General features: G+C 63.5%; 1 protein-coding gene across 1 annotated transcript in view; it reads right to left on the bottom strand.

Moving 5' to 3' along the window:
• KCNQ1 (potassium voltage-gated channel subfamily Q member 1) overlaps positions 1-13,632 on the bottom strand; it is a 191,879-nt gene extending 178,247 nt beyond the window's left edge. Inside the window, exon 1 of the mRNA XM_040970953.1 lies at positions 13,269-13,632. Within this exon, the coding sequence (XP_040826887.1) occupies positions 13,269-13,582 (314 nt within the window). The 5' untranslated portion in view covers positions 13,583-13,632. The remainder of the gene's footprint in view (positions 1-13,268) is intronic.
• Between the last annotated feature and the right edge of the window lie 932 nt (positions 13,633-14,564).

Genomic DNA, 14,564 nt, shown 5'->3' with positions numbered 1-14,564 from the left:
CCCAGGAGGCAGCCTGGGCTGCCCACAACCCATCTCACAGCACCTGCCAGCCCCACTTCCCACCCAGCTCCCTGCTGACACACCCCAGGAGGCAGCCTGGGCTGCCCACAACCCATCTCACAGCACGTGCCAGCCCCACTTCCCACCCAGCTCCCTGCTGACACACCCGGGAGGCGGCGGGTGGCTGCCCAAGTGCCTGGGCTCCTGTTACCATGTGGGAGACTCGGTGGAACTCCTGACCAGCCTTGGCCATTGCGGACATTTGGGAATGAACCAGAGGTGGCAGATCTCTCTCTCTCTCTCTCTCTCACTCTCTCTCTCTCTCTCTCTCTCTGTTTATGTATCAACTCTGCTTTTCAAATAAAAACTTCAAAAAGGAAAATCCTTATTGGGTGAATGAACATCCAGGTAACAGCTACATCAGGCTAGGCCCAGCTAGCCCAGCACAGCACACTGAGAGCAGGGCTCTGGCCAGGCCTGGCTCCCTCCAGGAGGAGTGGGGACAGCCCCCGTGGACAGGCCTGGGCCCAGAAGTGCAGCCCACAATATCTGCGAGGACCTCGGGTCAAAGACCTGTGGCCCCCATCTGACTGCAGACGAGCACATGGGCAAGCAGGTCCAGTCCACGCGGCGTGTCCTCCGAGCACAGGCCGGGGTCAGCGGAGGCGGGCAGCTCTGTCAGCAGGCACACACGGACTGCGGCCAGCGCGGACTCATGTGCGCCCTACCTCCCATCCAGCCCACCTGGATATAAACTCCTCTGTCCACCTTCTGGCCTCTATCGCCAGACCCTGGCCACGTGAGAGGTGTTCTTCCTGGGGCAGCTAAGGGAAGAGGCCCTGGGAACCCTCTGTATGGTTCTAGAACTTTCCTTTAGCCCCAAGTTATCACAAAACAAAGTTTCTATTTTACGATATACAGAACCTAGCAGAGGCAGAACTTGTGACTCAGTTGCCCAATGTCACAGCCTTGGTGGCCTGCCTCGTCCCCCTCCCCTGGCATCCCCACACCACAGGGTCCTAAGCTTGACACACATTCCCTGGAAGCAGCCATGGCTTGCTCCTAGTCCCATCAGACACCAGGCACACCCCCTTCCACCACCTGCACTCAGGCTAGGAGACCTGTCTGTCTCAGCTCCCCAGAGCGGCTGTGTGCCCACTCCGGTCAGCTCAGGTCCCTGCAGCCTGGCTTACAACCGTGCCCTTCAAGGTATGCAGGGGAGGCGGACAGGGTGAGGCCAACAGACCACAGTATGTCCCTCGCCGACAGCAGCCTGGGAGCCAGGAGATTTCACGGCCAGCTGGGCAGGGGCAGGGCCCCAGGAGACACAGCCTCACTGAGGGAAGCCGAGCAAGGAAGCCCTTCCCGGAAGACGCCGGCGGGGCAGGAGCCATCCAGGACGTGGGGGCATTTTCATCCCAGGGCTGCCGCTGTGACTGCAGGAAGCAATCTTGGGCTCCACGAGATTGCATCATTGCCAGGAACCGGCCTGTCACAGCAGGGCCAGAGCCGTGGCTGGAGGACAGCGGGGCACCAGCTGGCCACTGACCATCAGCTGGGAGGAGACGGGCTGGGGCAAGACTCGCCCCAGCGCCACCAGGAGACCCGACTCTTCTACTCCCACTCCGACTTGGCCAAGCAGGCAGGTACCCCACGGCGACAGGGCTAGCATCTCCTGAGCAGCATCCCCCAGGGTGCCCCACACTGCCCACGCTCACAACTCCCCTTTCCTAGAAGAAGAAACAGAGGGAGATGCCAATGAGGTGTGCAGACGACCTACAGCATCGGGCCTGGCTGAGGACCCCAAGTCACCAGGGACCAACTGTGTCACCCCAACACGCACACGTTCTCACATGCCCACGGTGACGTCTGAACACACGTGCTCACATGCCCACAGTGACCTCTGAACACATGTGCTCACATGCCAATGGTGACCTCTGAACACACGTGCTCACGTGCCCATGGTGACCTCTGAACACACGTGCTCACATGCCCACGGTGACCTCTGAACACACGTGCTCACATGCCAATGGTGACCTCTGAACACAAGTGCTCACAGTGACATGGTGACGTCTGAACACACGTGCTCACATGCCCATGGTGACGTCTGAACACACGTGCTCACGTGCCCACGGTGACCTCTGAACACACGTGCTCACATGCCCACGGTGACGTCTGAACACACGTGCTCACGTGCCCATGGTGACCTCTGAACACACGTGCTCACATGCCCACTGTGACCTCTGAACACACGTGCTCACGTGCCCATGGTGACCTCTGAACACACGTGCTCACATGCCCACTGTGACCTCTGAACACACGTGCTCACGTGCCCACGGTGACCTCTGAACACACGTGCTCACATGCCCATGGTGACCTCTGAACACACGTGCTCACATGCCCATGGTGACCTCTGAACACACGTGCTCACATGCCCATGGTGACCTCTGAACACACGTGCTCACATGCCCATGGTGACCTCTGAACACACGTGCTCACATGCCCACTGTGACCTCTGAACACACGTGCTCACGTGCCCATGGTGACCTCTGAACACACGTGCTCACGTGCCCACGGTGACCTCTGAACACACGTGCTCACGTGCCCATGGTGACCTCTGAACACACGTGCTCACGTGCCCATGGTGACCTCTGAACACACGTGCTCACATGCCCACTGTGACCTCTGAACACACGTGCTCACGTGCCCATGGTGACCTCTGAACACACGTGCTCACGTGCCCATGGTGACCTCTGAACACACGTGCTCACGTGCCCACGGTGACGTCTGAGTACAGGGCTCACAGTGACCATGGAATACACACGTGCTCACACCTGCACAGTGATCACGGAACACATGCAGTCCCATTTCCCGTCCTCCTCCAGACTGAGATCCCTGTGTGGAACAACCAGGTCACAGTGTTCCGACAACTGATGACCAAGCGCTCCCAACCACTGCTATGAATTTGCCTCAGAGCGCAGAGACACACTCTACTCAGATCACTCAGCCTCCCCGCACAGCCACAAATGTCACAGTCCTCCCCTCCAGGGGAGCATTTCATGAATAAAACACATCGCTGGCAATTTCTGAGTGGGATACGCAGAACAGGCCCCGGCTCTGGGACCAGTGGCATGGGTGTTCCAGGGAGGAAGGTACAAGGCCGTGTCAGTCTCTTTGCACTCCGACTGTCCCATTTACCAAGAAGGAAGAAGTGACCAGAACTTGCTTCGCTCCCTCCACAGTTCAAACACTTTATCTCATCGCCCTTCACACAGGCACCCTGGCACAGCTGACTCCCAGCTCCTGTCCACGTGCTCAGGGTCACGGAAAAAGGAAGAACAGACTTACACTCATCGTTATCATAATCAACACATCTTTCACCTTCTTTAAAAAACTACTTCCAAATGAATGGCTTCACCTCTGGGAAGTGTAAGAAATGTGGACAGAATGTTCCGGAAGACTGGCCTTTTGGTGAAAGAAACACAGGGCAGTAAGAGGACGTAGAGTTGAAGGGTGCAACCATTTTGTTGTATCAAAGGTGGGTGTGTTCAAAGATGAGCAGGAGAAAAGGAGGTGAGAGGGAGGAGGAGGTGAGAGTGAGGAGGAGGAGAGAGTGAGGAGAAGGTGAGAGTGAGGAGGGGGAGGTGAGAGTGAGGAGGGGGAGGTGGGAGTGAGGAGGAGGTGAGAGTGAGGAGGAGGAGGTGAGAGTGAGGAGGAGGAGAGAGTGAGGAGAAGGTGAGAGTGAGGAGGGGGAGGTGAGAGTGAGGAGGGGGAGGTGGGAGTGAGGAGGAGGTGAGAGTGAGGAGGAGGTGAGAGTGAGGAGGAGGAGGTGAGAGTGAGGAGGAGGTGAGAGTGAGGAGGAGGTGAGAGTGAGGAGGAGGAGGTGAGAGTGAGGAGGAGGAGGTGAGACTGAGGAGGAGGAGGTGAGAGTGAGGAGGAGGAGGTGAGAGTGAGGAGGAGGAGGTGAGAGTGAGGAGGAGGTGAGAGTGAGGAGGAGGAGGTGAGACTGAGGAGGAGGTGAGAGTGAGGAGGAGGAGGTGAGAGTGAGGAGGAGGAGGTGAGAGTGAGGAGGAGGTGAGAGTGAGGAGGAGGTGAGAGTGAGGAGGAGGAGGTGAGAGTGAGGAGGAGGAGGTGAGAGTGAGGAGGAGGAGGTGAGAGTGAGGAGGAGAGAGTGAGGAGAAGGTGAGAGTGAGGAGGGGGAGGTGAGAGTGAGGAGGAGGAGGTGAGACTGAGGAGGAGGAGGTGAGACTGAGGAGGAGGTGAGAGTGAGGAGGAGGAGGTGAGAGTGAGGAGGAGGTGAGAGTGAGGAGGAGGAGAGAGTGAGGAGAAGGTGAGAGTGAGGAGGAGGTGAGAGTGAGGAGGAGGAGGTGAGAGTGAGGAGGAGGTGAGAGTGAGGAGGAGGTGAGAGTGAGGAGGAGGTGAGAGTGAGGAGGAGGAGGTGGGAGTGAGGAGGAGGTGAGAGTGAGGAGGAGGAGGTGAGAGTGAGGAGGGGGAGGTGGGAGTGAGGAGGAGGTGAGAGTGAGGAGGAAGTGAGAGTGTGGAGGAGGTGAGAGTGAGGGGGAGGTGGGAGTGAGGAGGAGGTTAGAGTGAGGAGGAGGTGAGGAGGAGGCGAGAGTGAGGAGGAGGTGAGAGTGAGGAGGAGGTGGGAGTGAGGAGGAGGTGAGAGTGAGGAGGAGGAAGTGAGAGTGTGGAGGAGGTGAGAGTGAGGAGGGGAGGTGGGAGTGAGGAAGAGGTGAGAGTGAGGAGGAGGAGGTGAGAGTGAGGAGGAGGTGAGAGTGAGGAGGAAGTGAGAGTGTGGAGGAGGTGAGAGTGAGGAGGGGGAGGTGGGAGTGAGGAGGAGGTGAGAGTGAGGAGGAGGAAGTGAGAGTGTGGAGGAGGCGAGAGTGAGGGGGAGGTGGGAGTGAGGAGGAGGTGAGAGTGAGGAGGAGGTGAGGAGGAGGCGAGAGCAGCAGGCACAGTTAAGGCTGTCGGCAGGATTGAGAGATGTTGCAAGGAGAGATCGTGTGAGAAGTAACACTACAAGAGGGGACGTGAGGGCGAGTGGTACTGACCAGGGAGGTGAGAACAGGGCGAGGGGACAAGGACAGGTCAGGGACAGAGAGTGGACACTGCAGGGACAGGTCAGGGAGAGGACACTGCAGGGACAGGTCAGGTCAGGGGACAGTGCAGGGACAGGTCAGGTCAGGGGACACTGCAGGGACAGGTCAGGGAGAGGACACTGCAGGGACAGGTCAGGTCAGGGGACAGTGCAGGGACAGGTCAGGGAGGGGACACTGCAGGGAGAGGTCAGGTCAGGGGACAGTGCAGGGACAGGTCAGGGAGGGGACACTGCAGGGACAGGTCAGGGACAGAGAGTGGACACTGCAGGGACAGGTCAGGGAGAGGACACTGCAGGGACAGGTCAGGTCAGGGGACACTGCAGGGAGAGGCCAGCGAGGGGACACTGCAGGGACAGGTCAGGGGACACTGCTTGCATTGGTGGAGGCAGTGTGGATGCTGCAGGGAGAGTCAGAGCTGTGGTGGACACCTGTTGTCCCTCTGCTGTCCCCGTCTGGTCATGCATGGCCCCGGCCTGAGCAAGCAGAGCCCGGCCTCCCACGCGGCTCAGCTGCACAGGGAGACCTCCCCATGTCCTCCTCCCGCGGCCTCATCTCGGCACAGGTGGCCGACGGTCAGGATCCGCGGGCCGGTGGCCTCTTCCGTCCTGGGGGCTCAGGGTCTGGGCTGCATTCGGCGTAAGTGGCCGGACAGGAACGTGGTCCTGGTGACATGGCTCAGGATGGAGGGGCCTCACCCAGGGCTGGGGGCTGGGGCGCAGTGGGAGGCCTGGCAGGACAGGCTGGGGTGGCAGAAATGGAGACAGCGCTGAGTACAGCAGGAAAGGACCAGAGGCCAGCTGCAGCACTGCCCACTAAGCCTCCACCTGGGGTGCCGGCATCCCATAGGCACTGGTTCAAGTTGCAGGTGCTGCACTTCTGAGCCAGCTCCCTGCTGATGCCCCTGGGAAGGCAGTGGACGAAGCCCCAAGTGCTGGGGACCTGCACCCACGGGCAGACCCTGAGTAAGCCCCTGGCTTCATTCTGACCCTGTTTGTGCTCACCACCTGGGGAGTGAACCAGCAGGTGGAAGATCTCCCCTCTGAGTGTGCATATGTGTGCTTGTGTGTAAACGTCTGCCTTTCAAATGAATAAATCATTTCAGAAATTAGAAAATGCAGAAGCAAGGCTGCCCTGGGACCCCTGGCAGCAACCACAGCCGGCCAGGACGCCTGGGTGCTGCACCACACACACGCCATGCTCACACACAGACCACACTGGGCAGCAGTCTCACTGCGGGACGCGGGGCCAGCAGGGATCTGTGCAGCGTGCACACACGCACCTCGGTGGCACGCCCACAGGAGACTGCCAGTGGATGGAGCTTCCAACAGGTGCTGGCAGAGGCACCAGAGCTAAGCACGAGCACTGTGCCCGCTCCCGCCCGAGCAGGGCCTCAGTCTGCATAGTTTATGATGTAAAATCCTGCATTGCCTAAGTACCCCCACGTGGGCGCACACACAAGTACCTGACGCCCACGTGGGGCTCGGACGCTCTGTCCCCGCTGGCTGCACACCGTGACTGCTCCTCCATGCGCGTCCACCCGGCCCCGTGGACCCCGCCCTCTCCCCCACCCCTCATCATGGTCTAGCATGATCCCCAGGCCATGAGCCGCCTCTCCCTGGTCCCTGACCCCCTCCCATACCCATGCAGGCAGGGGCCACTGCCTACTCTGACAGCAGTGTCTCCGCTGGCTTCCTCCACCCAGCCATTACCCACCATGCCACCTTCCGGGAGGGGTGACAGGTCCCGCCGAGCCATCAGCTCATCAGAGGGCAGGAGGAGTCACGTGAGGCCCTGGGAGCCCGCCCGTCCAGCCCCTCCTCCCTATGAGGCCAGGGGGCCTGGCCCTCGCCCTCAGCTCAGCCCAGGGGCTGCCCAGGGGGACATTAGCGTCCAGGGCCAGGACACACCCCACATGAAGCCCCAGGCTGGCTCAGCTCCCAGTCTCTGCTCACATCCACCCATGTACCAGGAAGCTGACGGGGTGTCCCCACCCTGGCCAGGTCCCCACCTGCAGCCACGCCCCTCGCTCCACGGCCAGACCACCGTCCTCTCAGAGAGCATCCGTGGGCTGCAAGCTAGGGGCCACACATTCCCGTGCACACGTCCACAGCCAGGCTGAAACAGGCAGGCAAGCAGATGTCACAAACACATCATTCGCTTGCCTGGGGCCTCTGGAAGTGTCCTAGGGGCCCCGGACACACTTCTGTCATGCCCTCGGTGGGGCTCCTGGCTTCTAGAAGGTAAGGCAGCCCCTGGGGAGAACAGCTGGGACCCAAACGACGCCTCTAACTCCGGGTGACTCAGGGTGAGTGCAGACACCCACCCGGTGCTACCACTGAGGCCTATGGAAAGGCCTACTCTCACCGCCAGCTGCCAATCCTGCAGCCTGGGTGAGGCCGGAGCTCCAGGGAAGCCCCCAGCCCAGGACAAGCCAAGAGGAACAGGAAGCTGCCCGGTTCTCCTTCTAACAGCCCACATAGCTCCTCTGGCCAACTGCCAAGGGATGTGCCCCTGGGGGACCCATGGTGGCGGGGTGCCTTGGGAGGCCGTGTCCCCATGCTGGGTCTCAGTGCCCCCTCAGGAGAGTGGAGCCACATGGCCATGGCCTGCCTGCAACTCCTCATCCAATCATGGGCCTTCTGTGGCCACAGATGGGCAAGGCCCAGCCACACAGGCCCGTCCTGTCCCAGGAACACATCCGGGGAGGGAGGCCCCAGGCTGCAGGGCCAGGAGGGTCAGGTTACAAAGCCCAGCAGGTGCCCAGAACCACCTGTGCGATGACCCAGCAGGCCAAGGCAAGGGGAGTGGCCAACACTGCCCGGGCTAGTGGGGGTGGGGCTCCGCTTCAGGGGGCACCCTAGAAGCCATGCAGAGCCCAACACCACCCACTTCTCCGCCAGGACACCCACCTGCCCCCTCCACAAGTCCAGCTCCTGTGTGCTGCCTAGGCTGGCCAGCTGGTACCTCTTGGGTCCAGGCCTGGCCAGCCGGGCGCACAGCAATGCTAGTCCCATGCGGTCGGTATAGATGGTGCCTGGAGCCACAGGACCCACCGCAGCCCCTCTGGCAGCTCCTAGATCCCCAGTCAACACTCGGGACCCAAAGCCTCACGTGGCTCCTTGGCAGATATTCCCACTGAAACCCAATCAGTACAAAGGCCCAGCTCTCAGGCCGGTGGTCACTCCCAGGGACCCGGCGTGCTGGGCCATCCCCCAGGGGGCGTGCCGGGCTCCCCCTGCTGACCACATCGGCCAGGTCCCCTCCCCTCTCACCACCAGTCACATCCATTATCCATGGTACTTTCTGCGGACCCCCTGAGGAAGCCCTGCCCTCTGCCCCCTCTGCCCAGCAGTGCCAGGGAAGGCGGCCCAGGCAGACACAGGGAGGCGGGCTCCTCCCAGAGCGCACACCGCCTCATGTCCCCCTGGGGCCAAGGCCCCCGCTGTCTCCCCACCCCAACCCACAGCACCCCATGCTCACTGTCATTGGCGCCCACCCCGGAAGTGGTTGGAGAGTTGAGGGCACTCATGGGACGCTGTGACTTCGGCCAGAAGAGGCCTTGATAAGAGCCAGGGGGCGGGGTCTGCCCTGGGACCCAGGCCAGCCCCTGATGCAGAGCCCCTGGCCCCGCCCCTGTGCCAAGGACAGCCAGAACATTCCGGTGCTTGCCCAGGAGGTGCCCAGCCTCCATGGGACATGCCGGGGACCTTGGGCTGCTGCAGCCAGGACTGGAGAGGAGGGGCGGCAGACCCTCTCTGGGCAGCTACAGGTCCCAACAACCCCCGGAGTGAAGCAACAGGGAAGGTTCAGCCAGGTCACAGGCAGGCAAGCCCTTGACCCACCCTCCTTCCCACCGGCCCCCTCGCAGCCGTGGGGACACGTGCAGAAGGTGACCCCCGTCCACCCACGGCCCTTGACCGCAGCCCACGCAGGGCAGCTCAGCCTGCAAGTGAGAGTTGACTCTTGGTACCACCATCACCCCCACACCCCACTCCTCCCCACAGCCAGCGGCTGATCCCAGGCCCTGGGAGCGGCCATTGCTGCCCACAGCCCCCTCCCCCTGCTGGGTTCCCACCAGGCTGTCAGTACCACAGGAAGTACCCAGGACGCACAGAGGCCAGCACTGGGCTGCAGGGGCCTTGCTGGAGCCACAACAGCCACAGGTGTGAAGCCAGAGGCCCTGCTGGGCGCCCACAGGCCAGCGCCCACAGCCAGGAAGAAGCCAGAGGGCGCCCCAGACACCCGCCCCCGACCTCAGCACAGCCACCCAGCTGGAGTGCAGCCCAGCCGCCTACACGGCCACTGCAGATGGCCAGCCCCGAAACCAGCGCACAGGGACCCAAGACTTGATGCTCAGCAACTTGAAACCCAAGCCACAGCGGGCACCACAGCGGACACCACAGCGGGCACGACAGCGGGCCCTGCCCCCGGCTCAACACAGCATGTGCCACAGAGGTGTCTGGCAACCTGCAGAAGGCTACTTGCAATTGCCAGCAAGCCACAAGGACCCAGGAAGGGGCCGACAGCAGGAGGGCTGGCACAGCATCAGCTCACCCACCTGGCCCGGACAAGCTGGCAAAGGTCCCCAGAGGACACCCCTCTGATGGTGGCCCTGCACCGTCCCCTCCCTGCAGCCACAGCCCATCGACCTCACAGGACACAGGGGCAGTCGGGGTCTTTGCAGCCCTGAGGATGGGAGCTTGGTCACACCAACACGCAGCCTCCCCAGGAACCCAGGCCGCAGATGGCCGGACCCAGTGGGAGGGGCGGGGCACTTCTGCCAGGTGCAGCCTTGTCACAGCCCTGGCCGGGCAGCACAGGGTGGTCTTCGAACAAACCACAGCAGCGGGCGCGTCCACAGCTGCCTGTCCCCAAGAAGAGAGGCAGCTTGGGGCCCTGCTCCCAGCTCTGCCTCTTGGGGAACGTCTGTGTAGGACCCTGACAAGATGGGGCTCAGCCGTGCCATCGGGGCGGGACCTTCCTAGGGTCCTCAGAGCCCCAGCCAGGTCTGTCCCTCCTGCTGCGCCTGCTATGTGGACACATGCACACCTGAACGCCAACCCGGCCCTGTGATGGTCATCCCAACAAGCCCGGGAGTGCTTGAACCCATCTGGCCTCAGCACAGATCGGACCCGTTCTTGTGGACAGATTCAGCAATTTTTATCAAAAGGCAGAGTCACAGAGAGAAAAGATAGATCTTATACCCCAAATGATTGCAACACCTGATGGTCTGAAGCCAGGAGCCTCTTCCGGATCTCCCCCCGGGGAGCAGGTCCCAAGGACTTGGGTCACCCACTGCTATCCCAGGCCACAGGCAGGGAGCCGGCTCAGAAGTGGAGCAGCCGGGGCTCGGGTCAGTGCCCATGGGTGCCAGCGCTGCACTCGGTGGCTGACACCATGCTGCCCGCTGCACTCAGTAAACTTCTCACAAGTGACCAGAAACGAGAGGGCACAAGGTACCAGGCCCATGGCCCTCAGGGGCAACCCCAAGAGCCCCGGGTAGGGCTGCTGAGATAAGAGTCCGAGGCTAGAGCCCGGCAGGTGTGGGACTCACATAGGGCTCCCTGGTGCATGAAGCAGAGCCCTCAGTCACCATGGAGAACCTGGCCTGGCAGTGAGCACTGACCCTGGGGTCAGCTGGTCCAGCCCCACGTCCTCCAACCAGGGGCAAGATTCACGGGCAGCAGCCGCCATCATTGCCATCTATACGGGGCCCAGCCCCCCCCCCCCGGGCACCCAGTCCTTCACGCGGATTCTTCTGGAAGCACTGAGCCAAACCTCAGTTCCCCGGGCAGGGCTGGTGATGCAAGTGCATACCAGGTCACAGGTCCCACGGGATGGAGATGTGAGGAGGGGCCAGGCCCACCCTGCTGATCACAGGGGCCCCCAGGCCTCCCATCCCAGCAGCCCCCACCCTGCTGATCACGGGGCCCCCAGGCCTCCCATCCCAGCAGCCCCCACCCTGCTGATCACGGGGCCCCCAGGCCTCCCATCTCAGCAGCCCCTGCTCCACGTTGTGAGAGATTCCGGAACACCAAAGGAAGACCTCGCCTCCAGCCTGTTCGGGGACATGGCAGCAGGGTAAGGAGGGCTCTGAGGGCTAGACGCCAGAATCTTCCATCTGCTGGCCATCTCCAGCTGGCCACAGCAGTCAGGGCTGAGCTGAGACAGTAACTGGCACCCTGATGGAATGCCAGCATCACAGGTCAAGGCTTAGTCACACCACACACGTGGGCCCCTCTGAGCGCTCTTATCAGCTCAACAATCCGTCAGTTTGTCGGTTGGTCACCCCAGCTGACAGCCCAGCACGAGGGGGACCTGTGGTCACCCAGCAAGTGCCAGGCCACAGTGAGACATTCACTCTGGGCCGCAGGGGACCCTGACTCTCAGGCACAGGGGGCGGGGTGCCCCTGGGAAAGCACCTTTTGTAGGAATCCCGGAAGGCAGTGCCAGCTACCTGTAACATACGCTGGTTCAACAGAGGCCTGACACCCAGTAGCCCCCTGCCCAGCCCCCCACCCAGGGGACAGAGTGATGCTGGATGGACATCCACTGTGCCCTGGCTGCCCAGATGCCAGGGGGAGGCAGTGAGGACGCGTGCTACAACAGGGCAGGGCTGGCTGTAACAGGCCACAAGAGAAGCGGGGGCACAGGGGACAGGAAGCCCCCATGGACCCCCAGCTGTTCCTGGAGCCTGGCCAGCGGAGGAGGCCACGACAGGAAGAGCCGTCCTCCGCGGCCGGAGCGGGGGTTCCCCCAGCAGGGACAGGATGTCCAGGCTGGGAGGGGGGGTACCCCAGCTCCCACCACACCGCGAGCCCCAGCCCTTCAAGGCCAGGCTCTGCCGGAAACCACATGTCCCACCCCACCCCCCATTTTATTCCCCAAGGACAGGGCAGGGCTGCACCCTTGCCCCAGGCTGGGTCCAGCTAGGGGGTTGGGTGAAGAGTCCGCCTCAGGGCCACGTCCAGCCCCTTCACAGGGGACATCCCCAGGTACACACCACGCCCCCCAGTGCCGAGGCCACAGCCCCCTTCCCACGCTCCCTCTGGTGGGGGAAGCCGGCACCCCCCCACCAGGCTGCCCTGGCCAGCGGGCCGCGGGCTCCCGAGGGACTGGCCCCCGGTGGCGGCACTGAGCCGACTTCCGAGGGCTGAACAATCAGTCAGGACTTCCTCCTAGGCGGCAGTGGGTCCGGACAGCAGCAGGGATCAGCCCGCCCCAAGGCAGCTCACAAGCCTGGAGCTGCCCAGAGGGTCCCACGTTGGCGCTAGACCAGGGTCCTCGAGGGGTCGCAATGCCCAACTCCACACAGCCATGGCCAGGGCTCCGGCGCCCTGACACCTCAGGGAGCAGAGGCGGTGGGGAGGGGGCCACGGGGAGGACGCTCGGACACTGCAGGCTTGTCCTTCTGGCAGTGGGAGACACTGCCCCTGTGGGCAAGGACGGTGGCAGCGTTGGCACCGTGGCCTGAGAATGCGCTCGAGCCAGTCCTGGCTGGCACCTGCTGCCCCTAGGGGACCCAGGACGCTCTAGAGGCAGAGCTCCCTGCCCGAGCCCAGCTCAGCAAGGGGTGCCCGCAGCCCAGCAGCTGGCTGGACACCAAGAAGCCACCAGCCAGGAGACAAGACCAGCGGGCCAAGGAGGGGAGCAGGAGGGGGCGCACAGCTTGGCTCTAATTGGTGGGAACTTCCTGGGCCATGTCCTTGAGAACCCAACGCCCAGCCCAGCTCAGCCACACCAGCGGCTCTGGGAGTGGAGGCACCTGCAAACCCCGCCTCACCTGCAGGCCTGCCCTGCTCACCGCCCCCACCCGCCAAGCGGCCCCAGCTGCCTCCGATGCAGGGCTGAGCAACCCCGGCACGCACCAGCCGCGGCTAACGCTGGCCAGGCGGACCTCAAAGGGACCAGCAGCACCTGCCGCCTGGCTCCCCCCACCCACACACACACCTGGCCGGCCCAGAGGGGTACTGGCACCGGCCCTGCAAGGGGCGCCTGAGTCCCTTCCCTGTAGCCACACCTGGGCTCCGCCAGCAGCACGCTTCACACACAGACCCACAGCAGCTCCTTGGGCCCCAGGGAGTGACCCAGGGACAGGTGCCTCATGAACCATCACCCTCGCCCCTCACCCCCACACCTCGCAGCAGGTGGAGCCGCCAGGGTACTCACACGGTGAAGTGGTAGACGAAGCATTTCCAGCCAGTGGGGCGCTCGAGGAAGTTGTAGACGCGGCCCTGGACGTGGGTGCGCGCCAGCAGCGGGCGGCGCACGCTGTAGATGGACATGCGCGGGTCCAGACTCACCGTCGGCCGTGGGCCCAGGTCGGGGGCAGTGGCAGCGACGGGGGGCGCGCCGCCCTCGGCCAGCTCCAGCGTAAAGGGGCACTTCTTGGCCAGGCCCGCGCTACCCCGCCGGGCACCGGACAGGCGGCCCCAGCCCCAGCGCTTTCTCTCTGCCCTAGGCGGAGAGGAGACCGCGGCCATGGCGAGGCAGCGCCCGGGGCCGCGCGCACCGGGGGGCCGACCGGAGCTCCAGCGAGGGCGGCCGCGCCGGGCACAGTGCCGGCGGCCGCGGCTGCCCGCCCCGCCCGAAGGCGGGGGGCGGTTCCCCCGGGGCGGGACTGCCGTCCCCCCGACTGACGTCCCGCCCCCAGCCGCGCTGCTTGCGCCCCAGCCCGCACCCACCTGCGAGTGCCGCTCGCGCCACGCGCCCCGCTCCTTGTTGCACCTGCCCTGGTGCTCGGCCCCGCCCACGCAGCCCCTGGCGAGTCGGCTCACTCTGAGCAGCTTCGCTAGGTGCCCACAGCTCGGAAGAGGGGCCAGTGCCCGCTTCCCCCAAAAGGAAAGCCGCACGACGTGGCTCCGTGCCATTCCCGCCTCCTGGCTTCCGGCAGCACACACCGGGCGCCACAGGGTTGCCCAGTGGGATCCGGGACTGTCTCCTGTCCTGTGAGGCAGGGCTGCCTGGGCAGGCCCCCGAGAGGTGATGCTGGGGACGGAGCAAGGCCTGCCCTCCTGGTCCCCCTGCCCTAGGCCGAAGCCCGTGGGCGTGGTGACCCCCGGGAAGGTCAGGCCAGGCCCTTGGGTCTAGGGTGGGTGGGAGTGGTAACAGAAACCACCCCCTCTTCTCGGGACCCCTTCTCGGGCCGAGAGATGGTGCTGGACAGAGCTGTGACACAAAAGATGGCTGGGGGTCTTCAGGCAGACTGTCTCTCCCGTGCCAAGAAGGGGGCCCCTACTGGCGGGCATGGCATAGTGCCAGGCCCTGGGTGCCCACGGTGGGTGCAGCTGTGAGGTCAAGCACTGTCACTCCATTTTGGGGACAAAACGGCCACGGCCTTGCAGGACCCAGCAGTCACTTCCTGTGGGGAAGTGTGGGCAGGACCCCCCCGGCCTGCACCCCAGCAGCCTGAGTCAGCAGGGAGATGAGGGCTGGGCTGACCGGAGGCAGGGCAGGGGAAGCCAG

Source organism: Ochotona curzoniae, unplaced genomic scaffold, assembly GCF_017591425.1.
Source record: "Ochotona curzoniae isolate NIBS_2020 unplaced genomic scaffold, NIBS_Ocur_1.0 scaffold_4937, whole genome shotgun sequence".
NCBI classification, from domain to species: domain Eukaryota; kingdom Metazoa; phylum Chordata; class Mammalia; order Lagomorpha; family Ochotonidae; genus Ochotona; species Ochotona curzoniae.
This window is presented reverse-complemented; position numbering and strand designations above follow the sequence as displayed.